Consider the following 26,949-nt stretch of genomic DNA (forward strand, 5'->3'; position numbering starts at 1 on the left):
CATTTGCTGGTTTTTTTTTTAATTAAAAGGATTCACATTCTTCAAGGCAGGAGTACAAGTTAGCATAAAATTCATTCCCGAGGGCTCCTCAGATAGAACAGAGTTTCAGCTAAATTTGTTTTTACCAGAAAGCGAGTGGATTACTTCAACTCTATGTTAGGATGAGGTAATTCAAAGTATATTTTTAGAAATTGAGATTTTAGAAGTTAAAATGTTGATCAGATATTGACCTAAGAAAGAAATTAGGGACTTCCCTGGTGACGCAGTGGTTAAGAATCTGCCTGCCAATGCAGGGGACACGGGTTCGAGCCCTGGTCCGGGAAGATCCCACATGCTGCAGAGCAACTAAGCCCGTGTGCCACAACTACTGAGCCTGCGCTCTAGAGCCTGTGAGCCACAACTACCGAGCCAGCGCACCACATCTGAAGCCCACGTGCCTGGAGCCCGTGCTCCACAACAAGAGAAACCACTGCAATGAGAAGCCCATGCACCACAACGAAGAGTAGCCCTCGCTCTCGGCAACTAGAGAAAGCCTGCACGCAGCAACGAAGACCCAACTCAGCCAAAAAAAAAAAAAAAAGAAAGATCTTTTGAAAATGTAGTGTCCTGAGTTGATAATGTTGTATATAAGAGGGGCAGCCTCTATTAGCAAGGGTCCCTTGGACAGGAGTTGTGGCAGTGCTTAGCAAATGGGAGGGTCAAAAGACATGATGCATGTAAAGAACTCAGCAAAGTTATCAGGCAAATAGTCAGCAATCAGTAACTGTTTTACTAACATGTTGGGTAACAGTAAAATTTGCAGAAAACATTGATTTGCAGATTTTTATCCAGACATAAAAGCAGAGGAATAAACCAGAAGAAGATTTTTAGATTTGACTTGCAGAAAATTTTAAAACTTTTGTACATCCTCAATCATAATAATCAAATATAAAGGCAAATAACAAGTTAGGGGGGGAAATGACATGATGTTAATATTCTTAATGCATACAGTGCTGTTACAAAAGGCCACATGAGGAAAAATCCACCCCCTCCTTCCACAAAAGCATAAATGGGCTGTTTATTGAAGAAGTAATAAAAATAGCCACTAGTCATTTGGAAAATGTTGAGCCTCGATAATAATCAAATAAATAAAAAGTTTTAAATACAAATATTTTATTTAGCTCTTTAGTTTTAATATCAGAGAACTTATACTAACATATTCTTTGCTGATTAAGGTTGGAATACACACCAAGGCTTGGTTTATTGCTGGAATCTTTTTGCTGTTGACTATACCTATCTCGCTTTGGGTGATATTGCAGCATTTAGTGCATTATACACAACCTGAACTACAGAAACCAATAATAAGGTAAATATATGTTTTGATTCTACTAGTGTTGTGTTGGCTTATCTCATAAATATGATGTAAACTGTTTTAAATTTATGTTTTGCTTTCCAAATAGGATTCTTTGGATGGTACCCATATACAGTTTAGATAGTGTAAGTATGCTTCATTTTATCTCATTAACTAAGAACTTGTTTGATGATGCTAACTGTAATTAAGGTAATAAAAGGAATATTATTTGGCAATAAGGAGTTAGGTTAATACGTGAAAAGTTTCACTTGTTTTTAATATTAATAGAGAAGATAAAGTATAATCATAGAAAAGGCAGATGTTTTAAAATTTAAGATTAGTAGCTCTTAGTCCTTTAATGAATGTAATACTTAAATTACATTATCATCCTTTTTATTTATTATAATATTTATTTGGACCAAAACAGAAATCTTCCCCAGTGGATTCTAATACATGCAGTTGTTACAGATAACTGCTTTAATTTGATTAAATATAAAGAAAATATCTTTAACATCATTTTCTGTGATTGTGTCAAGAAGTTTCAGATTATATTTAAGAACTCAAGTACATAATTTAACTTCTCTCTTCATATTCATTATTTACCCCCAACACAAATGTTTTTGTTTACCAATATCCAAGATGTTTATTGCTTTTAAAAATTCATTTCACAGATTGGTAGCCCTCGTAATGATAAAATTTAGAAAGTTTGATCTAATTATGTGAGTACCATGAATTGGAGTGGTAATTCATTTTATCGTAGTTGCAACTGTTTTTAACATCTGTGCTTCTTCATAGTGGATAGCATTGAAATATCCCAGCATTGCAATATATGTGGATACCTGCAGAGAATGTTATGAAGCTTATGTCATTTACAACTTTATGGGATTCCTTACCAATTACCTAACTAACCGGTATCCAAATCTGGTATTAATCCTTGAAGCCAAAGATCAGCAGAAACATTTCCCTCCTTTGTGTTGCTGTCCACCATGGACTATGGGAGAGTAAGTATGTTTGGTTTTAATTCTTTTATGTTGGGTTTTATTTAAGCGGGTTTAACTATCATTTCTCTGCAAAGTAGTGTGTTAAGTACTATATGCAGGACGAAAAGTATAAGACAGAGTCCGTACCCTCATGTAGTTCATAGTCAAGTGTGAAGACTAAGAAAACACATTTTTATAACCCACACATATAAGATAGTTTCTTTTACATTATTCACCCTAAATAGAAAATTAAAATGTTGTGGGGAAAAAACCTTAGAAATCATTTAATCAACATCCTCTTACAGTTGGGAACCAGGGTCTGCAGAGATTAACTTATTCAAGTCACACAGTGAATTAATGGCAAAATCAGGTCTAAAACTCAAGGAGAAGGTAGTCTAGGTGGGGAAACAGCATTTGATATGAAATTAGAGCAACAAATAGCAATGTTTATTCTAGTAATATGTAAGTTGGCCTTATTATACATTCATGTAGGACAGTAAAGAAAAATAAAGCCTAAAAGGTTAAGTTGAAACTAAGATTGCATTTACTCTATGAATTTATTTTTCGGCAGGAAACATTTGAAGCCAGAATTTTAGAAAGATTAATTTTACAATACTATACAGGATACGTTAGGGGGAGAAGAGTCCAGAAGGGGAAATAAATTAGGAGGTTATTATAGTAGTTCATTTGTGAGATAAGCTGAAGAGGAGTGTGAAATTGGAATAGAAAGGGAGACAATAAGAGAATGCAACTGGAGAATCAACAGGACTTGATCACTGATAGAAGGGGATGTAGGTGGAAGTTGCAAGCCAGTGTAACTGGAATGACTTGGAGGAATCAGTGTAGATATATGGCCTAGGGTTAGCTCCATTGCCTTCCATGCAGTACGGAACCATTTCTACAACATCAGCACTAAATGGAGCACCTAGTATGTGCTAGTATATAGATATAATACATATAACAGATGTGGAACTTAATGGCACTTACAGCTTGGTTAGGAATTAAATGAAGACACAAATATATAGTTACTTATTTCAGGAAATACTATGAAGGAAAAAGAACAGGAGTCTATGAAAGAGGGTAGTGAGGAAAAAGTAACGTAGGTTGAGGATCAGGGGAGAGATATTGTGCTCAACTCCAAATAAAACAAGAACAAATAGGGATTTATAGCCAAAGAGATTGGGGTGGTCACTGGATGGAAAATTACTAAGGAGACATCAAGGGTAGGGGGATTCTCTCTAAACTGGCCTGATAAGAATCCTACTAAAGGCAGGCCAAGTAAACATCAAGGGTGAGGGAAGAGGAGCTTGGTCGCATTTCCAGGGTAATCAGAAACTGGGGGTGGGGTGTGCTGGTGATGGGTGTCTTAGCAGGATTTTTTGCTCAGACTGACTTCACAGGCCAAGGACAGGGCCTAAGGATGATGCCTAGTTGAAAAGAAGGCTCAGAGGAGCCCTGTCTAAAGTTTGATCGAGGAGAGAGATTGTCAAGTGAGAAGCCATTATAGGATGTTAAGCAGAGGTCTGGTTTCCAAGATTACTTGTACTCTTTGTAGACTGAACTGGACGTGGGCATAGATGCAAGAGATTGCAGTGGTCCAGTTAATATGATGATGATGATGGTGGTGGTGGTGGCAGCGGCAGCTTGGCTTCAAGCAGGACTCTTCTATTAACACAGAACCTGAGATGAGGCTCTAGCTGCCTCTTCAGGCTGGCTTATCACAGCAGGTGGTCAACCCCAGAGCTTTTTCAAATGATGCTATAGGTCAGAATTTCCCTTTTCTGTGCTTGTGCAATTGATTTATTCCTAACTACACAAGCAATTACATTTATTCTTGTTAAGACTCTGTGTTGGTTTCATTTTTTTCCCTGAGACGCTTAGGTTCTGACAGCTGCTACCTGAATAATATCAGCAGTGCATCCATAACTGTAACCCAGGTTTTCTTTCCTTTGAAAACATTAAGCATTTACCAAATCCATGCCGTTTGGGGGTATGGTTTTAGTAATATAAAACTTCTCATTCTCTCGTATATAAGTACATTTTAGGTTACCAGTCTCCTTCTGTTAGATAACTGGTGTTATATATATGATCATTACTCAGAATATTGCTGTTGAGGATAATTCAGTATAATGCTTTGGTTTTAAGATGCAAATGCCATGGCAAGTTTCTAGTCCTTAGATGTTAAAATTAAGTCTGCTTTTTGTACTCTGATTTCTGTGACATAAGCAGTGAGCATAATGAGTTTTCTTTTCATGAATTTTAGATTTTATGTATGTTAGTTTGTGAGAGGAGGGGAACATTTTACCCAGTGATTTAATACTGTTATGAAACAAATGTTTTCATGAAACAGTACTAACTCTTACTATGTATTCCCTTCCTCCCTCTTGTTTCTAAAATTTGGGTCACAGCCTACTGAATTACATTTGACACAATTTGAAAAAATTTGCCCTAGGGTATGTACCTTGGAGTGGATATGCTAGGTCTTTAGGTTTTGTGCAACTTTGTGATAAATTGATTGCTGAAGTGGCAGTACCAAATTACTCTCCCATTAACAGTAGAAAAGATTTCTAATTGAACCACAGCCTCACCTATACTTAGAATTACCAGGACTTCTTTATGTTTGCCTGTTAAGAGGGTGTAAAGGATTTCCCTGATTAGTAGTGAGGTTGAGCAACTTTTCATATGTTTATTAGCCACTTGTGTTTCCTTTCTGAGGAATGATTGTTTCTGTTTCTCATTTTTTAATGGGTTGTCTGTACAGGATCTTGATATGTTTAGAAACTAATTCTTTATTTAATGCATGTTAAAAATATCTTTTTCTAGTTTTTGGCCTGCTTTGGCACTTTTACTATATCTTTTGATAAATGAAAGTTGTGAATTTTTATATTGTTGAATTTATCAATCTTATAGTAAGTACTTAGCGTCTTGTTCAAAAAATTCTTCCTGACCCCAGGATTATAAAACCATTCTCCTCTGCTTTTCTTCTAAACATTTCATATTTTTTCCATTAAAGCTTATAACAGGGACTTCTCTAATGGTCCAGTGGCTAAGACTCCGTGCTTACACTGCAGGGGGTGCGGGTTCGATCCCTGGTTGGGGAACTAAGATCCCGCGTGCCATGCAACACGGCCAAAAAAAAAAAAAAGGACTTATAAACACATATTGATTTTTTTTTCATATGTTGTGTGAGGTAGGAATGCAGTTTCATTTTATTCCATTGCCTTCCTGACCTAGCACCATTCTGTCTCCTACCTCACTGGTCTATGTAGCCATCTCTGCTGTATATAAAGGTTCCATATATATGGGTCTATTTGTGATCTTCGTTTTTTCTGTTTTATTGGTTAACTTCTCTATCCCCGGACCAATTCCATACATTAACTACTATAGTTTATTAATAAGCCTTAAAATAGAAGGGCAGGTGCCCCACCCCTGTTTTCTTGGCTATTCTTGGGTCGATGCTCTTACATATAAATTTTAGAATCAGCTCATCAGGTTGTTTGAAAAGCCCTATTGGAGTTTTTGTTTGTTTGTTTTTTTGCGGTACGCGGGCCTCTCACCGTTGTGGCCTCTCCCGTTGTGGAACACAGGCTCCGGACGCGCAGGCTCAGCGGCCATGGCTCATGGGCCCAGCCGCTCCGCGGCATGTGGGAGCCTCCCGGACCGGGGCACGAACCCGTGTCCCCTGCATTGGCAGGCGGACTCTCAGCCACTGCGCCACCAGGGAAGCCCCTGGAGGTTTTTGATTGGAAGTGAATTCAATCTTCAGTTTATTGACATTTTTATGGTTTTGAGTCTTATCTATGAATATTGTCTACTCTCACTTATTTAGCTCTGCATTTATCTTTTGATTAAGTATAGTTTTCTCATAAAAGTCTTGTAAATCTTTTGTTGACCTTATTAACATCTTATATTTTATTGCTATTATAAATGACATCTTTTTAAAAGTTAGTTTAATTGCTGCCAGTGTGTAAAAAGGCAGTTGATTTTTGCATATTGAGCCTATATCCAAAAGTCTTGTCAAGTCTTCTTATTCTGTAGATGTTAATAAGTTCTCTGTAGCCAGTCATCTTCAAAAGAAGGATTTGTTTGCTTTCTCGTCTTTATACCACACATTTCTCTTCCTTCTCACTGTGCTGATGAGTACCTCTAGACTTTCTTGTATCATTCCTGGTTTTAAAGGGAATTCTTATAAAATTTCACATTTGGATTTAATGTTTCTAAAGGTGTTTTGTAGGCATCCTTTATTAGGTTAAAAAGCTCCTTTTTACCCCTAGTTTGTTAAGAGTTCTTAATCATGAATATGTATTGAATTTCATCAAATGCTTTTTCTATACCTATTGAGACAATCATAATTTTTTGCTTTTACCCTGTTAATATAGTGAATTAGATTAATGGCTTTTCTAATATTAAAATCCCCTTGCTTTTAGAAGATAAATTTTAAGTGGTTATGATGTATCATCAGCTTTTCTACATCATAAGCTTTATAGAATTTTTACAGCTTTGTTCATGAGAAAGATTGGGTTATGATTTTCCTTTCTTATACTGGCCCTGTCTGGTTTTCACATCCAAGTTTTGCTGCCTGAATAGGAGTTATTGCATTTTATTTATATATCACAGAAAGAGATTATATACTATACCTTGAAAGATTAGTTCTGGACTGTTCTTTGTGGGAGGACAATTATAGAACTGTTTAGGCTTCCCGTTGTTTCTGGAAAAAATTTTTTTTTAACTATAGCATTTAGGAATTAAGCAGAATAGACAAAGTTTAAAAATGTATAGTTAGGGGATTTCCCTGGTGGCACAGTGGTTAAGAATCCGCCTGCCAATGCAGGGGACATGGGTTCGATCCCTAGGCCGGGAAGATCCCACATGCCACAGAGCAGCTAAGCTCGTGCGCCACAACTACTGAGCTTGAGCTCTAGAGCCCATGCGCCACAACTATTGAACCCACGCACCACAACTACTGAAGCCCACACACTCTAAGGCCCGCATGCTGTAACTACTGAGATTGTGTGCTGGAACTACTGAAGCCTGTGTGCCTAGAGCCCATGCTCTGCAACAAGAGAAGCCACCACAATGAGGAAACCCGCCTACTACAATGAAGAGTAGCCCCTGCTCATTGAAACTAGAGAAAGCCCGTGCACAGCAACAAAGACCCAACACAGCCAAAAAAATGTATAGGTAGGGACTTCCCTGGTGGTCCATTGATTATGACTCCATGCTTCCACTGCGGGACGCAGGTTCGATCCCTGGTCGGGGAACTAAGATCCCACGTGCCACATGGCACGGCCAAAAAATAAAAAATAAAAATAAAATGTATAAGCATATATTAGTTTATATCTTAATCTCTTTTGAATCTGTCATTATGACTCCTTTTCCCTTTCTAATGTTACTAGTATCTCTATTTTTTCCTTGAACAGTGTTGCTGGAAGTTTGCCTATTTTTAACTAGTCTTTTTGAGAACTGACTCTTGGTTTTGTTGATTATCTGTATGTTTGTTTTCTATTTCATTAATTTATACTCTATTTTTACTTCATTTCTCCCATTTCCTTTGGTTTACTCTGTTCTTATTCTAACATGAGTCTTAGCTCATTAATTTCTAGCCTTTCTTCTTTTTTAATACTGCATTTAAAACTATATAATTCTGTTCATGTTCTACATTCACTGAATCCCTGTTTTTGTTGGGGTATAATTGACATGCAACATTATATTAGTTTTAGTTGTCCAACATAACTATTCAATATTTGTATATACAATAAATGACTACCACAATAAGTCTATTTAACATCTATCGCCCCATGAATCCATTTTCATATTTAACATTTTCATCATCATCCAGTTTAAGGTTTTTAAATTTCTGTTTGGATTTTTTCTTCACCCAAGTTATTTTGAAGTATTTTAAAACTTCAAATATGAGGATTTTTTTTTCATTTTATTTATTTGCATTGTAGTCAGAGAATGTATGAGACAGTCTCTGAACTTGGTTAAGATTTGTTTCATGCCCTCTGGTACATGATCAGTTTTTATAATGGTTCTCTGTGTGCTTGAAGAGAATGTGTATGCTGTATTAGTGAGTGGCTGTGTAGTGTTTATCTCCATGAGGTCAATCTTATTTTATTATGTTATTCAGTTTGTCTACATTTCTGTTGATTTTGGCTACTTGTTCTATCAGTTACTGAAAGAGACGTTGAAATTCTGCCACTGATAATTTGTCAATTTCTTTGTGTACTTCTGTCAGTTTTTGCTTTATGTTTAGATAGTTTCTATTCCAAAAAATCTTTTTTGTCTTAAAGTTACTTTGTCTGATGTTAACAGGTATCCTATCTTTCCTTTGTTTAGTATTTGCCTGGCTTACCTTTCACTATCTTTCACTTTCATCTTTTCTGTGTCCTTATGAGGTGTATAACTTTTTTTCTTAAGTTTAGTGTTTTCTTTAATTCTAATCTGATGATACATCACTTATACAAGGTATGCTATTTATATTTTTGTGATTATTGATATATTCATTTATAATTTTGGGGACTTTTTGTTCTGTCTCACTTTTTCTAGTTCCCTTTTTTCATTGATTACACTTTTAAAATAAACTTTTATTTTGGAATAATTTTAAATTTACAGAAAAGTTGCAAAGACAAGACAGAGATTTGCTATTACCCTTTATCCAGCTTCCACTAATATTAACATCTTTTGTAATCCTGGTGCATTTGTCAAAAGTAAGAAATAACATTGGTACAATACTATTAACTGCAGACTATTCAGATTTCCTCAGTTTTTCCACTAATGTCCTTTTTCTGTTCCAGGATCCAATCCAGGAATCCAGATTGCATTTAGTCTCTTTTTAAAAATATAAACTTTCATTTAATACTTTGAAAAAGCTATAAGAAGTTTGAGAAGGTCCTTCTAATTATTTAATAAATAATTTTAAAGTTTTTCAATCATTTCTGGGATACAAATAAATTTAATAAATGTAATAGACAAATCTATTTTATACCACCCACATTGAACAAAAGTTAATACATTACAGGTCCGTGATTCCATATTTGCAATTGTTAAAGAATGTATATATATGTACATAAAGCCTTGAAAACCAAAAGTTTTTTCATAGCTTATCTAGTGATAAAACTTTATTTATAATCTTTGACTATTTGTAGTTTTAATGTGACTATCTTACTGTTTATGGAGTACACTGCAGCTGTATCAATGTTGGGTTACAGGTGCTACTCCAAATCTCACTGATAGTTGATTACATTATTTTGTTGCTGTTTTTCTTATTCCATTTTTTTCCCCCTCACTACTAGTTTGGAAGTTATAGTTTCTATTTCTAGTCTTATTGTGATTATATAAAGCCCTATTTTAATCTTAAAAATTAGATATCAATTTTTGGATAGAATTTTTTTTTTTGGTAATTCTTTTATAGATTTCACTGTAGTGCATCAATTTATTTGTTCCTTACTCCTCTTGCATCTCAGATCTTCTGACTGGGATCATTTCCTTCTTTCTAAAGTATGGCCCTTGAAAGTTCATTTAGTGTCAGTGTATCAGTGGCAACTTTTCTCAGATATACTTAACCAAAAATATCTTTATTTTGCCCTCATTCTTGAAAGATAGTTTTGCTGGATATAATCCTTTGTTGACAGGAATTTTCTCCAAACATTTTGAAGATTTTGTTCCACCTAATTCTGGCTTCAATTGTTACTGTTAAGCCTCTACTGTTAATCCAGTTGTCATTCCATTATAGGTGACCTATCTCCAACTGCATTTTTTTTGGAAGTTTTAAATTTTATTTATGTTTTTATACAGCAGGTTCTTATTAGTTATCCATTTTATACATATTAGTGTATATATGTCAATCCCATTATCCCAATTCATCATACAACCACCCCCCACCAGCCACTTTCCCCTCTTGGTGTCCATACATTGTTCTCTATGTCTCTGTCTCTATTTCTGCTCTGCAAACTGGTTCATCTGTACCATTTTTCTAGGTTCCACATATATGCGTTACTATACAATATTTGTTTTTCTCTTTCTGACTTACCTCACTCTGTATGACAGTCTCTACATCCATCTACGTCTCTACAAATGACCCAGTTTCGTTCCTTTTTATGGCTGAGTAATATTCCACTGTATATATGTATCACATCTTCTTTATCCATTCATCTATCGATGGGCATTTAGGTTACTTCCATGTCCCAGCTATTGTAAACAGTGCTGCAGTGAACATTGGGGTGCATGTGTCTTTTTGAATTATGGTTTTCTCAGGATATATGCCCAGTAGTGGGATTGCTGGGTCATATGGTAATTCTATTTTTAGTTTTTTAAGGAACCTCCACACTGTTCTCCATAGTGGCTGTATCAATTTACATTCCCACCAACAGTGCAAGAGGGTTCCCTTTTCTCCGCATCCTCTCCAGCATTTGTTGTTTGTAGATTTTCTGATGATGCCCATTCAAACTGGTGTGAGGTGCTACCTCATTGTAGTTTTGACTTGCATTTCTCTAATAATTAGTGATGTTGAGCAGCTTTTCATATGCCTCTTGCCCATCTGTATGTCTGCTTCGGAGAAATGTCTGCTTAGGTCTTCTGCCCATTTTTTGATTGGGTTGTTTGTTTTTTTAATATTAAGCTGCATGAGCTGTTTATATATTTTGGAGATTAATCCTTTGTCCATTGATTCATTTGCAGATATTTTCTCCCATTCTGTGGGTTGTCTTTTCATCTTGTTTATGGTTTCCTTTGCTGTGCAAAAGCTTTTAAGTTTCATTAGGTCCCATTTGTTTATTTTTGTTTTTATTTCCATTACTCTAGGAGGTGGGAACAAAGGAGATCTTGCTGTGATTTATGTCAAAGAGTGTTCTTCCTATGTTTTCCTCTAAGAGTTTTATACTGTCCGGTCTTACATTATGTCTTTAATCCATTTTGAGTTTATTTTAGTGTATGGTGTTAGGGAGTGTTCTAATTTCATTCTTTTACATGTAGCTGTCCAGTTTTCCCAGCACCACTTATTGAAGAGACTGTCTTTTCTCCATTGTATATCCTTGCCTCCTTTGTCATAGATTAGTTGACCATAGGTGCATGGGTTTATCTCTGGGCTTTCTATCCTGTTCCATTCATCTATATTTCTATATACCTAACCTATATTTTGTGCCAGTACCATACTGTCTTGATTACTGTAGCTTTGTAGTATAGTCTGAAGTCAGGGAGCCTGAGTCTTCCAGCTCCGCTTTTTTTCCCTCAAGACTGCTTTGGCTGTTCAGGATCTTTTGTGTCTCCATACAAACTTTAAGATTTGTTTTTTTCTAGTTCTGTAAAACTGCCATTGGTAATTTGATAGGGATTGCATTGAATCTGTAGATTGCTTTGGGTAGTACAGTCATTTTCACAATATTGATTCTTCTAATCCAAGAACATGGTATATCTCTCCATCTGTTTGTATCATCTTTAGTTTCTTTCATCAGTGTCTTATATCTGCATACAGGTCTTTTGTCTCCCTAAGTAGGTTTATTCCTAGGTATTTTATTCTTTTTTTTGCAATGGTGAATGGGAGTGTTTCCTTAATTTCTCTTTCAGATTTTTCATCATTAGTGTATAGGAATGCAAGAGATTTCTGTGCATTTATTTTGTGTTCTGCACCTTTACCACATTCATTGATTAGCTCTAGTAGTTTTCTGGTGGCATCTTTAGGATTCTCCATGTATAGTATCATGTCATCTGCAAACAGTGACAGTTTTACTTCTTCCTTTCCAATTTTTATTCCTTTTATTTCTTTTTCTTTTCTGATTGCCATGGCTAGGACTTCCAAAACTATGTTGAATAATAGTGGCGAGAGTGGACATCCTTGTCTTGTTCCTGATCTTAGAGGAAATGCTTTCAGTTTATCACCATTGAGAATGATGTTTGCTGTGTGTTTGTTGTATATGGCCTTTATTATGTTGAGGTAGGCTCCCTTTATGCCCACTTTCTGGAGAGTTTTTATCATAAATGGGTGTTGAATTTTGTCAGAAGTTTTTCTGCATCTATTGAGATGATCATATGGTTTCTATTCTTCAGTTTGTTAATATGGTGTATCACATTGATTGGTTTGTATATATTAAAGAATCCTTCCATCCCTGGGATAAATTCCACTTGATCATGGTGTATGATCCTTTCAATATATTGTTGGATTCTGTTTGCTAGTATTTTGTTGAGGATTTTTACATCTAAATTCATCAAAGATATTGGTCCATAATTTTCTTTTTTTGTAGTATCTTTGTCTGGTTTTCGTATCAGGGTGATGGTGGCCTCATAGAATGAGTTTGGGAGTGTTCCTTCCTCTGCAGTTTTTTGGAAGAGTTTCAGAAGGATGGGTGTTAGCTCTTCTCTAAATGTTTGATAGAATTCACCTGTGAAGCCATCTGGTCCTGGACTTTTGTTTGTTGGAAGATTTTTAATCACAGTTTCAATTTCATTACTTGTGATTGGTCTGTTCATATTTTCTATTTCTTCCTGGTTCAATCTTGGAAGGTTATACCTTTCTAAGAATTTGTCCATTTCTTCCAGGTTGTCCATTTTATTGGCATAGAGTTGCTTGTAGTAGTCTCTTAGAATGCTTTGTATTTCTGTGGTGTCTGTTCTAACTTCTCCTTTTGCATTTCTAATTTTATTGATTTGAGTCCTCTCCCTCTTTTTCTTGATGAGTCTGGGTAATCGTTTATCAATTTTGTTTATCTTCTCAAAGAACCAGCTTTTAGTCTTATTGATCTTTGCTATTGTTTTCTTTGTTTCTATTTCATTTATTTCTGCTCTGATCTTTATGATTTCTCTCCTTCTACTAACTTTGGGTTTTGTTTGTTCTTCTTTCTCTAGTTTCTTTAGGTGTAAGTTTAGATTGTTTATTTGAAATTTTTCTTCTTTCTTGAGGTAGGCTTGTATTGCTATAAACTTCCCTCTTAGAACTGCTTTTGCTGCATCCCATAGGTTTTCGATCAACGTATTTTCATTGTCATTTGTCTCTAGGTATTTTTTGATTTCCTCTTTGATTTCTTCAGTGATCTCTTGGTCATTTAGTAGTGTGTTGTTTAGCCTCCATGTGTTTGCATTATTTACAGACTTTTTTTCCTGTAATTGATATCTAGTCTCATAGCGTGTGGTCGGAAAAGATATTTGATATGATTTCAATTTTCTTAAATTTACCAGTGCTTGATTTGTGACTGAGGATATGATCTAACCTTTGAAATATTCCATGAGGACTTGAGAAGAAAGTGTAATCTGCTGTTTTTGGATGGAATGTCAAATATCAATTAAATCTATCTGGTCTATTGTGTCATTTAAAGCTTGTGTTTCCTTATTAATTTTCTGTCAGGATGATCTGTCGATTGGTGTAAGTGAGGTGTTAGAGTCCCCCACTATTATTGAGTTACTGTCGATTTCCTCTTCTGTAGCTGTTAGCAGTTGCCTTATGTATCAAGGTGCTCCTATGTTGGGTGCATATATATTTATAATTGTTATATCGTCCTCTTGGATTGATCCCTTGATCATTATGTAGTGTCCTTCCTTGTCTCTTGTAACATTCTTTATTTTAAAGTCTTTTTCTGATATGAGTATTGCTACTCCAGCTTTCTTTTGATTTCCATTGGCATGGAATATCTTTTTCCATTCCCTCACTTTCAGTCTGTATGTATCCCTAGGTCTGAAGTCGGTTTCTTGTAGACAGCATATATACGGGTCTTGTTTTTGTATCCATTCAGCGAGCCTGTGTCTTTTGGTTGGAGCATTTAATCCATTCATGCTTAAGGTAATTATCGATATGTGTGTTCCTATTACCATGTTCTTAATTGTTATGGGTTTGTTTTTGTAGGTCCTTTTCTTCTCTTGTGTTTCCCATTTAGAGAAGTTCCTTTAGCATTTGTTGTAGAGCTGGTTTGGTGGTGCTGAATTCTCTTAGATTTTGCTTATCTGTAAAGCTTTTGAGTTTTCTGTTGAATCTGAATGAGATCCTTTCTGGTAGAGTAATCTTGGTTGTAGGTTCTTCCCTTTCATCACTTTAAGTATATCATGCCATTCCCTTCTGGCTTGTAGAGTTTCTGCTGAGAAATCAGCTATTAACCTTATGGGAGTTCCCTTGTATGTTATTTGTCATTTTTCCCTTGTTGCTTTCAATAATTTTTCTTTGTCTTTAATTTTTGTCAATTTGATTACTATGTGTCTCGGTGTGTTTCTCCTTGGGTTTATCCTGCCTGGGGCTCTCTGTGCTTCCTGGACTTGGGTGGCTATTTCCTTTCCCATGTTAGGGAAGTTTTCGACTATAATCTCTGCAAATATTTTCTCGGGTCCTTTCTCTCTCTCTTCTCCTTCTGGGACCCCTATAATGTGAATGTTGTTGCATTTAATGTTGTCCCAGAGGTCTCTTAGGCTGTCTTCATTTTTTTCATTCTTTTTTCTTTATTCTGTTCTGTGGCAGTGAATTCCACCATTCTGTCTTCCAGGTCACTTATCCATTCTTCTGCCTCAGTTATTCTCCTATTGATTCCCTCTAGTGTATTTTTCATTTCAGTTATTGTATTGTTCATCTCTGTTTGTTTGTTCTTTAATTCTTCTAGGCCTTTGTTAAACACTTCTTGCATCTTCTTGATCTTTGCCTCCATTCTTTTTACAAGGTCCTGTATCATCTTCACTATCATTATTCTGAATTCTTTTTCTGGAAGGTTGCCTATCTCCACTTCATTTAGTTGTTTTTCTGGGGTTTTATCTTGTTCCTCATCTGTTACATAGCCCTCTGCCTTTTCATCTTGGGTGTCTTTCTGTGATTGCGGTTTTTGTTCCACAGGCTGCAGGATTGTAGTTCTTGCTTCTGTGTCTGCCCTCTGGTGGATGAGGCTATCTAAGAGGCTTGCGCAAATTTCCTGATGGGAGGTACTGGTGGTGGGTGGAGCTGGGTGTTGCTCTGGTGGGCAGAGCTCATTAAAACTTTAATCTGCTTGGCTGTTGATGGGTTGGACTGGGTCCCCTCCCTGAGGCGACCCAACACTGGAGCCTACCTGGCTCTTTGGTGGGGCTAATGCAGGGCTCTCGGAGGGCTCACACCAAGGAGTACATCCCAGAACTTCTGCCACCAGTGTCCTTGTCCTCACGGTGAGCCAGCTGCCCCCCGCCTCTGCAGGAGACCCTCCAACACTAGCAGGTAGGTCTGGTTCAGTCTCCTATGGGGTCACTGCTCCTTCCCCCTGGGTCTTGATGCACAGAGTACTTTGTGTGTGCCCTCCAAGAGTGGCGTCTCCATTTCCCCAAGCCCTGTCGAAGTCCTGCAGTCAAATCCCACTAGCCTTCAAAGATTGATTCTCTAGGAATTCCTCCTCCCATTGCCAGACCCCCAGGTTGGGAAGCCTGATGTGAAGCTCAGAACCTTCACTCCATTGGGTCGACTTCTGTGGTATAAGTGTTCTCAGGTTTGTGAGTCACCCACGCAGAGGTTATGGGATTTGATTGTGTTGTGATTGTGCCCCTCCTACCGTCTCATTGTGGCTTCTCCTTTGTCTTTGAAATGGGGTAACTTTTTTGCTGAATTCCAGTGTCTTCCTGTTGATGATTGTTCAGCAGTTAGTTGTGATTCCAGTGCTCTCGCAAGAGGGAGTCTAACTGCATTTTTTAAGACCCTCCCTGTCTTTGATGTTTTGTAGTTTCCCTACCAAGTTGTTTTTTGTTTTTAGTCCAGCTTCATTTACAGGGTGCCTCAATCTGTTGATTTGTGTCTTTGATCAGTTCTGAAAGGTTCTCAGCCATAAACTTCTGCTTTTGCCCTTCCTCTACTCTCCTGTAACTTTTAAGTATGTTAGACCTTCTGATTCTGTTCTATTCTTTGTAACTCTCTTTCATGTTTGTCTCTTTGTCTCAGCCTTTATTACATTATGGCCAATTTCTTCAGATACATCTTCCAGTTCATTAATTCTCCACAGCTTTCAAAGGTATCTAATTGACTATTTAATACATTTGCATAGTCACCCTACTGGTCTCAGGTTTGATTTGACAATCAGCTCATAGAACACTACAGGTTTAACCCAACTTCTACTTAATTTAGCTTTGTAAAGAGTATGGGACCAGAAGCACAGTGTAGCCCAGGCATGTTCATGAAAAGGTCTTACAACAAGCCCAAGTGCAGCTGCCACACCCACCTCCACAGGGGCACAGTTAGTTGTCAGTGGGAGTGAGCCGCTTCAGCACAGAGAAGGCTCTCAGCACATAGAACCTGATCAGTTTTTCATTCAGTCCTAGTAACCCAATGCCTCAGGGTCTGTATGTCAGGCTCATTCTTCTCAGTCTAGATGTAGTTCTTAAATTAGGGGATTTATAATACATAAACTTGACGGAGGAGTGCTAAATAAACATTTGCGCTCAGAGCATCATTGTTTCCTAAGGAGGCTTACACAAGGTGGTCACGTAGAGAGCCTTTTTTGATAGTTGTTGTTTTGGGACTTTTTTGCTTTGTTTCTGTTTGTTACTCCTTGTGAATTTTCCCCTACATTAAGTGACCTCAGTGATAAAAACTGTTTTATGTAGGATAGGCTCTCTGTTTTGTTCTTTCAGAGTATCTAGTCAGTGATACTCTCTGGAATTATATATATATATATATATATATATATATATATATATATATAAATCCAAACTTGAAACTGAATCCTAACTGTAAATAATATTTTCTGAATATGGTTTCATATATGCAACCCTACACGTAATTTATTTGTTACTTGGTTTTTCTTCCAGAAATACACAGGGACCCACTTTCATTCTTTTTGTTCCTGATCTGTGCTGCACTATTCAGGAATTTGAGACTGGACATAGGAAGGGAGATCTTTCAGAAGATGTAGTTGTTACGCAATTTAAAAAATAGTATTTAGATAATTTGTATGCTACCATCCCCATTCTTCTCAAGTAGCCATTTAGATTGACTAAATTAGAAGAATTAAGTATAAATGTGGCATCATTTGTGAAAGTGATTTAATTTGGGGGCTTTGGAGAAAGCTTGATACTAGTGAAATGAGTAGGTGAAATGCTAAGTTCTTTTTCTTTGGCAGAGTCTTGCTGTTCAGATGCAAACTGGGTGTATTACAATATACAGTTGTCAGACCATTCACCACCATCGTTGCTTTGTAAGTGCACAGAACTTATATTATTATTTATTTTTCAAAAATTCTCATGCTTTTACTTAGTGGGACAACTGAGTAGAAAAGCATGTAAAAAGCATTACTTGTTTATAACACATCTAGTCTGGTATAAAAACACAGTATATAGAAATCCTACTATATTATAATAAATAAGACAAGGAATAAATAGACAAGGAATCACCACAGAATTATTCTAAATAATATTCTCTGGAGATTTCTGGAAAGCATTATCAAATATTCTTTTTCAAGTATTAATGTTCACACAGCTTTACAGAAACATCTAGTACATGAAGTTAAAGTATACCACTATAGATTCATTACATGCTTTTATTTTCTAAATGAGTACTGTATTCTAAAGAAGAAAACATATTTTTCTTTTTAAAAAATTCTGTCAAGTCTTAGCACTTCAGGTAAAATGGGGTATCATTAAGCTACCTGGTAAAACTATTCCCTAAAAATTTAAGAACATCAAATAGTTTAAAGCAGGTAGAGTATATATTTTATCTGCTAGCTATACAAGCATTTTGTCTGTTAACAGAGGAAGAATGGAAAGAAAGGTGAAAGAAGCATTCTTTATTCTGCTTCTGTGCTAGCAATTCTTAAGTGACTTTGCCTCGGAATTAAAACTAATTCACTTATTTATGAAGGCATGCTTTATTTCTCTGCTGTTTAGAAATTGGGTAATCAAGACAAGTTAATACTTAGATCTGGGTCATCATAAAAGTTGCCTCCAAGACAATTTGGGAGAAAAAATTATAGTTGTAGTTATAGACCTGCATTATATGTTTTTAACAATCTTTTAAAAATTAGGCAGCATCATTTTTTTGAATCTAATAATTACCCTTTCTAGTTCAATGTTATGTCTCTTGGATTTCCTTCAAATTGGAGGAATAGTAATATGGTAACATTTCTAGAAAAATGTTTTTCTTTTAATTTTTGAACAACCTCTATGGCCAAAATCAAGTGACTATCTACAGGATCTTTGAAATAAACTGACTTCTAAATTTAAGTATTGCTGTCATTGCTGTATTTTAAAATGTATTTTTGATTTAGTTATTCATAAAGTTGTCTCATTTTTACCATTTTTTAGAATCTGTGAGCTGCTTGGTATATATGATGAAGGGAACTTTAGCTTTTCAAATGCTTGGACTTACTTGGTTATAATAAATAATATGTCACAGTTGGTAAGTAAATACTCATCTTAACTGTACTAAATTTAGATCTATAGTGCTAAATGTTTTTAGGGAAAGTCTCTTCTGGAATAAAGCTTAATTGTAACTTTAATATTGAACTTCATCTGTAGGAAGAACTTGAAACTTTAACATGTATCTTTATACATATATAAAGATATAATATCTTTGTTGATTATCTGGTGACTTATACACTGACTCGTTGATTATGTTTTTTCATTTGATTCTGGTATTCATTGCATAGTTATATGGATATGTCATAAATAAAAACACAATGCTCTCCTTTTAAATAAAAAGCACATATCCTAGGCATATTGAGTAAGAAAAATGTTTTATTGGTATATGACAGTACAGGGTTTGAATTAAAATGGGAGAATAAAATTCTCTCATATATTTGGAATTGAAAATTGAGAATGCCAAGTTTTTAAAAATGATGTTATAGAAACTGAAATGCTCCAAAGATATAACTATTGGATCCTTTCAACTTAAGAATGTGGGGCTTCCCTGATGGCGCAGTGGTTGAGAGTCTGCCTGCCGATGCAGGGGACACAGGTTCATGCCCCAGTCCGGGAAGATCCCACATGCTGCGGAGCAGCTGGGCCCATGAGCCATGGCCGCTGAGCCTGCCTGTCCGTAGCCTGTGCTCCGCAACAGGAGGGGCCACAACAGTGAGAGGCCCGTGTACCGAAAAAAAAACAAAACAGGAATGTGCATTTTATTGAAAATCTTTCATTAATGCTTTCAGCAAAATAATAGTTTAGGTGCAATGGCATGCATGTGTGGTATTAGAAATTTATAATAAAAATCAAATGCTTGTGTATTCAAAGCTTTTCAATATGTTCATATTCTCTGGAACCAGTAATTCCACTTCTGGGAATGCCTCAAGAAATGGCCAGAAGTACTTTTGCTTTCAGTGTGTTTGTATATAAAGCCTATTGTTTGTTAATTGCAAAAGCCTGGAAACAGTCCAACTAGTTAAATATACTATGTACCTTCCATTGGCCAAAACACTAGGCTGTTATTTAATGAAATATATGGAAAAGGGCACTTTAAGTGGAAAAAAGAATCAGGCAACAAAATTTCATATTTAGTTGGTTATACCTGCTAAAACCCACCTTATGTGTAGAAAGAAATGGTTGGATGATGGGACCATGCTTTCATATTCTAAAATAATTTAAATGAGCATTTTATAATAGGAAAAAGTAAACTTTTAGGGAAATGTTCATTGTTATGCAACACTACGCTAATTACAACTGATTTCTAAAAATAGTTAATGTCTTGAGCATTTATCTTTAAAAAGTAAATTCAGCTGGATTAACATACTGCCCTCAAGAAAAATGGTTTCCCTGATTCCTTACTTTCTGATTTCATGGTCACAGTTTTATTGAAGTAGTACTTATTTAATGTGTTCACTTATAAATAATACGCATACAATTAGTAGTTAGTAAGCTCAGCCCTTATACAATGAACGGTAATTTGTGTATAAAAGCCATTAACAAGCAGATAGATGTTTTTATTTTGGTTGAATGAGAGCCTTTTCTTCCACTCATGGCAGTCACTTGTTCATTGTGTTCTTTGTGGGCTTCTGTAAGTGAACACTTAAAACCATTTTCAGGGAAGATGTTATACATCTCTTCTGAGAAATTTCATACTGTATATATTCATCCACAGTAAAATATAAAAGCTTGTTGTCAATCTAAAAATAGCAAAATAAAGCGTAGAAAATTTTGCCTGAAACATTACTCTGTACCAGGTCTCTAGTCTATAACTTTAATATCAATATCTCTAATACCATATTTAGTTATTCTTATTTAAGAACTTTGTTTGTTTCTAGTTTGCCATGTATTGTCTCCTCCTGTTTTATAAAGTACTGAAAGAAGAACTGAGTCCAATCCAACCTGTTGGCAAATTTCTTTGTGTAAAGCTGGTGGTTTTTGTTTCTTTTTGGTAAGTGTTGCTTTCTCTTAAATGTTCTCATTTTCTAAAGGGCAATAAAACTGTTGATTTGGAAGGATTTTTAAAAGTCTTAATATGGAAGATGAATTAAAATGTCTACTTAGCTTTCAAAAAGTTCATTCTTTTAGCCCTTCTTGGTTTTTCATAAAGAAATAATTAGATGGTCACTGTAACATTTATAAAAAGAAAACAGTTTGAGACACTAAATGTCTCAACACTAAAAAAAAAATCATGGTCTCTTTATATAAGAGAATACAGTTTGGAAGATAAACATCATGTAGAATATTTAATGTGAGGAAATGTTCATTAGTAAAAATACTGTTTAAAACAGAGGGCAAAACTATACATGGTCCCAATTTAGTAAAGGCGTGGGTGATAGGGGCCTAGAAACAAATACACCAAATTTAACAATATACAAATAATACAAAAAGGGGGGAAAGAAAAATCCCTGAAATCCTACCACCCAGCATGAATGATTGACGTTGTAGTCCCCATCATTTTATATAACTCCACAGAAACACAAATACATACTATAAAAACTTGTAGAACTCAATGATACATTCAGTAGATTGCAGTCATAGTTCTTTGTAAGTACAGTGAGGATGTAATTTTGTTTGGGTCTTTTGTTTTCACCTCATATAGTATTCTGATATGTGGATAGAACTTTGTAACCAATCTCCTATTGACATTTAGGTTGTTCCTAATTTTTCTTTACCATTACAAGCAATATTGAAGTGAATATTCTTGTATATAGATCTATGAAAGCTTATCTATCTCATTTTAGCTGTTTAAATTTAACCTAGGGGCAGATGCCTAGATTTGCTTGAAATGCTCAATATCACTCCCCATCTTGGAGTCAGAGACCCCTTCTGAGTTTGTCTCTAGTTCCAGGACTTCAAACAAGACTGGTTTCAAAATGTTCTTTAAAATAATCTGAGTAATCAGTTGATACATGCATAAATAACATAAGTATCTGTTCTTTATTTCATTTTAAATTCCAGTTGTACAAGGTGTTAGGCATTGTCTATGTGTAGGAAGAACTTAAAACCTAATTACTGTGCACACTTTCAAAACAAAAAATGACTATAAACCACGTACTGAAGTTCTAAGAACACATAATCAAAATTCATGTGATGAAACTGTACTAGAAGTAAATTTGTAAAACAAGTATATTTAATATAGGTACACAGTGTCTTCAGGAATACACTGTAAAGGCAGGGTGGCGGTGGTCCACAGGTTGTGCTGGGGTTTAACTTTTTAAATGGCATATTTTTAAAGCAACTGCTCATTTTATGCTTGATATAGATTTGGCGTTTACCTTTTCCTAACATATAGGCAAGCAGTAGTTATTGCTTTGTTGGTAAAAGTTGGCGTTATTTCTGAAAAGCATACGTGGGAATGGCAAACAGTAGAAGCTGTGGCCACAGGACTCCAGGTAAGTAATGCTCTCTCTGAATTCAACAGAACTTTACTATTTGTTAAGCATTTTTACATGTTATCTCCTCAGCCTGACCACATGCAGGCTATGGAGCTACTGCTATCCTCACTTCACATGTGAGGAAATGGGGGAGCCCTAGAAAAATTGGTCACAGTTACTAATTTGTAGTAGAACCAGGAACAGAACCTAGATTTTGTTATTCCTACTCTATTTCACTTTATGCATTTCTCCTCTAAGTCCTTGGACAGTGGAAGAGAATGCATTGTACTTGGCAAAGAAGTACTTGATTGAGGTAGTGCAAAATAGAGTTAAACTTCTGGTGTTTTGTGTTTTTTTTTTTTTGAAGAGGTCAAAAATAATTTTGGAAAATGAAAAAATGAATACAGTCTTGTGGGAAAAAAACAGCTGTTGGTACTTAAGTACTTTTGAAAAGAGAGAAAGATAGTGCTTTCCCTTTTGACCTGCAAAACTAGATTTAAACTCCAACATGGCTGACATTGTTGATATTGTTGTTGTAGGACTTTATTATCTGTATTGAGATGTTCCTTGCTGCTATTGCTCATCACTACACTTTCTCATATAAACCGTATGTCCAAGAAGCAGAAGAGGGCTCATGCTTTGACTCCTTTCTTGCCATGTGGGATGTTTCAGATATTAGGGATGATATTTCTGAACAAGTAAGGCATGTTGGTAAGTACCAGCCATTTAATTCATTCGAATAGGCTATTGTAGTTCTCCTATCAGGTCTTGTTTAAGAGGTGAAAAGACTTCGTGTAAAGCAGTACCACAGTAAGGCTCTCCAAATTGGGAGGAGGGAAGCGGGGAGCTTATTTTTAGCATGGCAAGTTTATAGTGGTAAAAATAACCAAACTTTTGGCTAACTCAGAAACCTTTATGTTACTTTAAAGGAAGGACAGTCATGGGACATTCTAGGAAAAAGTTTTTTCCTGAGGATCAAGATCAAAATGAACACACAAGCCTGTTATCATCGTCATCACAAGATGCAATTTCCGTTGCCTCTTCTGTGCCACCTTCACCCATGGGTCACTATCAAGGGTTTGGACACACTGTGACTCCCCAGACTACACCTACTACAGCTAATGTATCTGATGACATATGTAATGATACTACAGGAGAGAAAAAAGACCCTTCAGATAAGTCCGTGGCCTCCTGAACAGTGTGCAGAAGCTGTGCTACTACCACGTTATTTCATTACCTGGTATCCCATTGCTCAGGATTTTGTGCTTGGGACAAGCCGTTAATGATGGAAAATTTCAACAAAACGGCGAAAACCAGGTACAACTACTGGATTCATACAACTAGGTTTTGTATATCACAGATAACCAGTCTAAATATCCTAGACTTAGACTTGACTTCTTAACACTATAGAGTATCACGTACTCAAATGGAGGAAATGACTACTAAACGTTCTTGACATCACAGTGCTCTATCAAGAGGAGGACGTTAAAAAAAAAAAAAAGTGCTTTCTACCACCGCTGCATGAATATAATGCTCTGGAATTAGCAGAAAGTGAATTCAGAAATATGAATTAGTGGAACTTAATCATAATCATGTGCCATATCTGCTTACCTAACAATTATTTCTCTATTTCTCAACTGGATGTCTTTCAATAAATAAGAATTTATCATTTATTTTCTGCAACTTTTTATATCTCTCATTCTTTCAACATAGACCCTTAATGTTATCACAAAAAGTTCATGATGAGAGGCACAGCAGAAAAAAATTAAGTCCAAAGAATTAAAGGGTTGAAAATCATATACCTACAATGAAAGAGGCCTATATCTTACATTCCTACTAGGAGAAATATCTGACCTAATCTATTAATCTTAAAACAACTACTGTCTAAAAATCATATTTGCACCAATGTGAACAGATTAATACGTTATCCAGGACTTTGAGATGAAAAGAATAAAGTGGATGGAAGAGTGGAAGAATAAATAAGAAACTTGTGATAGAAACAGAGTCTGCTTTTCCTCAGTGCTACTAAAGGTGTCAGCAAATGTAAATCTCAGCTGAGTCGTCTTAATTATTTATCAAACCACAGTCAGAAGGCTTATAGATGCTATTTGGGAGAAATTTATTACTTAGGATGGAGTTCCTCTAATTGTTAATCACAGCCCATTGGGTCTAACATTTTACACTGAAAATAAATACAGAAAGGGCCAGAGCGGTATGTTGCAAATAGCAAGGATAAGTATCATTTCTCAAAACCTATGCTTTATATATTTAAGCGCATATACATACACACACACACATACACAAACATACCTACTGGTTCACAGTCATTAGATACAAAGTTTTTATTCTGTCCATTATTATAAACTAAACATTTCTATTGAAAATAAAGTTGGGCAGTATAAGAGGCAAGGAGAACAGGCAGTGTGAAGAGAAGGTACATCTTATTTTCTGTGTGGCTAACCTACAGAGAGCACACAGTATATACAAGGCATGATAATCTTCTTCCTTATTAATCTCCCTATTTCAAGTCTTTAAAATCTGGACTAATTATTTTTTTCTTTCTGTGTATTCAAATCAAAACTTTGAAAAATAACTGGTTTAGGTTTAACTCTTCCTTGAACTTAATTTATCAGCTTAAAATTTTTTCTTCGCCAAACGTAGACCACGAAAAATACTGCCTCCTAAGATTTTATTTTGTCCCTCTTTTACTCTTTTAATTACATTTAGTCTAGAGCTTAAATTCTTACTCAGGTTTGCATACCCAAAACACAAAAACTGAGATGGAGGTTCAGAAGTATTCTACTATTTACAAGAAGCAAGCTTGGAATTTACAGATAACCATAAACCCTCAATCTAAAGTGGAAGCCAACTTTTTGAGGTATCCCCACTATAAGTTTGGATTTGAGAAAAATAGCCAAGATGTGAAAAAACTGAAAATGAGCCTCAAAATTCCTTATATTTATAGCTCTAGAGTACAAACTAACAGGTTTGGCAAAATTTAATCTATAGTAAGTAAAACCAAGCAATAAAAAGTTTCCTAATTTGAAAAATTAATGACAGCCTTTTCCAGTAAGGAAGTCTGCTGCAATATTTTTGTAATCATGCTACTCTTTAATTTAGGATCTTTTAAATACACTTTATTAATGTCAGTTTTTAAAAAATATTTGACCATTACAAGGACTTAAATCTTTGTACCTCCATTTTATGATTACAATCCCACTACTAATTCAGACTAGAACTGTGTACTTGCTGCTCTACTTCCACCTTTTTTCATTAGAAAACTGCTCTTCATTGCTTTACTGTGATGCTGACGTTGCTTTTGTGGTGCTGGACGTTGAGTACAAGTTCGTCTCCCATTTCCACCTGGATGGGATTATCTAAAACAACTGCAGCTTGTTTCCAGTGGGAGGATTCACTGGAAGTATCCAACCTAATCTCATCGTCAAGGTACATATGATACCAAAAGGGAATGGCAGTCACTTGTCCAGATTTACATATGCATACCTAGGAAAATTAAGAAATCATGAAAATTTCATCAGAGTAAACAGAGCAGACTTGGATAAGTCTTTGTCTTTGTAGCTTTAGATCCAAATTTTATAAAGGAATATATTTAATCACCCAATTCAAATTAATACCAACCTGTTTTATTCACTAATATTTACCCAAGCCCATGTTTGGATATTGTTCAGAAAATTTAAGTCTTCAAAGGAAGTGGCTAAAACTATTTTATGTATGTAAAGTACTATATAGTTTAAGATAATTCTGAATATGACAAGAGTAATCATTTTATATTACCTTTACTTCTCTGTTAGAGGTGTTCAAATATGGCGTCATTAAGTCTAGTCTTAAGAGTTCCACTGGTTTGCTTAAAGGTATACAGGGCAGCGAGGATAGGTCCAAAAATACACGTATAGGTACCTAAAGAAAGTATAAAATTTTCACTTTTACTCAATTCTTTTTTTGACCAAGTCTCGTTAAGTTTCCTGCTTTGTACTTCGCTCAGTATGATATAGTGCTTTTGACATCTATTACCTCATTTAATTCCCACATCAACCTTAAGGCATAAGGACTTCCATGATTCCGTTTTACAGGAAGAATGAACAAACCAAGGTTTGAGGCTGGTTAAATAATTTTCTGTGATTTCAATTATCTATAGATTCTTCACTTGGATGAAAGCAAATTTTTACTTAACTAGGCAGCTCCAAAAAGTTTAAGCCAAGGATGTGCTTATGTGTGAAAGATGAACTAATAAGCAGATAGTACAGTAAGCCCCCTACATATGATCAAGTTCCGTTCCAAAAGCACATTTGTTAAGTCCAACCAAGTTAGCCTAGGTACCCCACTAACACAATCAGCTATATAGCACTGTACTATAATAGGTTTATAATACTTGTCACACAGATAATGCATAAAAAACAAGCACAAAAAATAAAGAGAACATTTTTAATATTATAGTACAGTACCTTGAAAAAATGATCCAGTAATGTCTGGGTAGTAGCTCTTTTTTTCTCATCACAGATGAAACAGTAGCACTGGATTGCATTCTGAACGGCTGCTGCAACCTTCGTGGTACCGTTCTACATTCGAGTCCTCTGCCTCAAAAACTAACAGTGCCCCCCCAAATAAAGAAGATCCCCTTGCCACTTCCTGCACTGTGAATCTCTTCCGTTCTTCAGTCTCTTCTTCCTCTTGTCTCTCTTTGTCCTTTCTCTGGGTCGAAGAGAATTCAGGAAATTCCCGGGCAGCTACCGTATCCGTACTCACTGCCTTGCCACTTTTACACTGTGAAGGTTGGCTCTAGCCTTGAACCGACGAAACCAGCCATGGCTGGCATTAAAAGATGTGCCCTCTGATTCTTCGCCATGTTTCCTCTTCAAGTCTTCATAAAGGCTTCTAACTTTCTCTTGCATCAGCATTAAGCTGAGCGGGACTCGACACTGATGCC

General features: G+C 35.8%; 2 protein-coding genes across 2 annotated transcripts in view; one reads left to right on the forward strand and one right to left on the reverse strand.

Moving 5' to 3' along the window:
• TMEM184C (transmembrane protein 184C) overlaps nt 1-23,671 on the forward strand; it is a 31,470-nt gene extending 7,799 nt beyond the window's left edge. The window contains exons 2-10 of the mRNA XM_082653847.1: nt 1,215-1,345; nt 1,440-1,476; nt 2,126-2,331; nt 17,352-17,426; nt 18,532-18,625; nt 20,466-20,578; nt 21,923-22,022; nt 22,544-22,715; nt 22,934-23,671. Coding sequence (XP_082509973.1) covers nt 1,215-1,345; nt 1,440-1,476; nt 2,126-2,331; nt 17,352-17,426; nt 18,532-18,625; nt 20,466-20,578; nt 21,923-22,022; nt 22,544-22,715; nt 22,934-23,199 — 1,194 coding nt within the window. The 3' untranslated portion in view covers nt 23,200-23,671. The remainder of the gene's footprint in view (nt 1-1,214; nt 1,346-1,439; nt 1,477-2,125; nt 2,332-17,351; nt 17,427-18,531; nt 18,626-20,465; nt 20,579-21,922; nt 22,023-22,543; nt 22,716-22,933) is intronic.
• Nucleotides 23,672-24,150: 479 nt separating this feature from the next.
• PRMT9 (protein arginine methyltransferase 9) overlaps nt 24,151-26,949 on the reverse strand; it is a 28,086-nt gene continuing 25,287 nt past the window's right edge. The window contains exons 11-12 of the mRNA XM_082652666.1: nt 25,800-25,922; nt 24,151-25,508 (exon numbers count right to left, since the gene is read on the reverse strand). Coding sequence (XP_082508792.1) covers nt 25,293-25,508; nt 25,800-25,922 — 339 coding nt within the window. The 3' untranslated portion in view covers nt 24,151-25,292. The remainder of the gene's footprint in view (nt 25,509-25,799; nt 25,923-26,949) is intronic.

This window comes from Grampus griseus (assembly GCF_964374135.1).
Source record: "Grampus griseus genome assembly, chromosome: 4".
NCBI classification, from domain to species: Eukaryota; Metazoa; Chordata; class Mammalia; order Artiodactyla; family Delphinidae; genus Grampus; species Grampus griseus.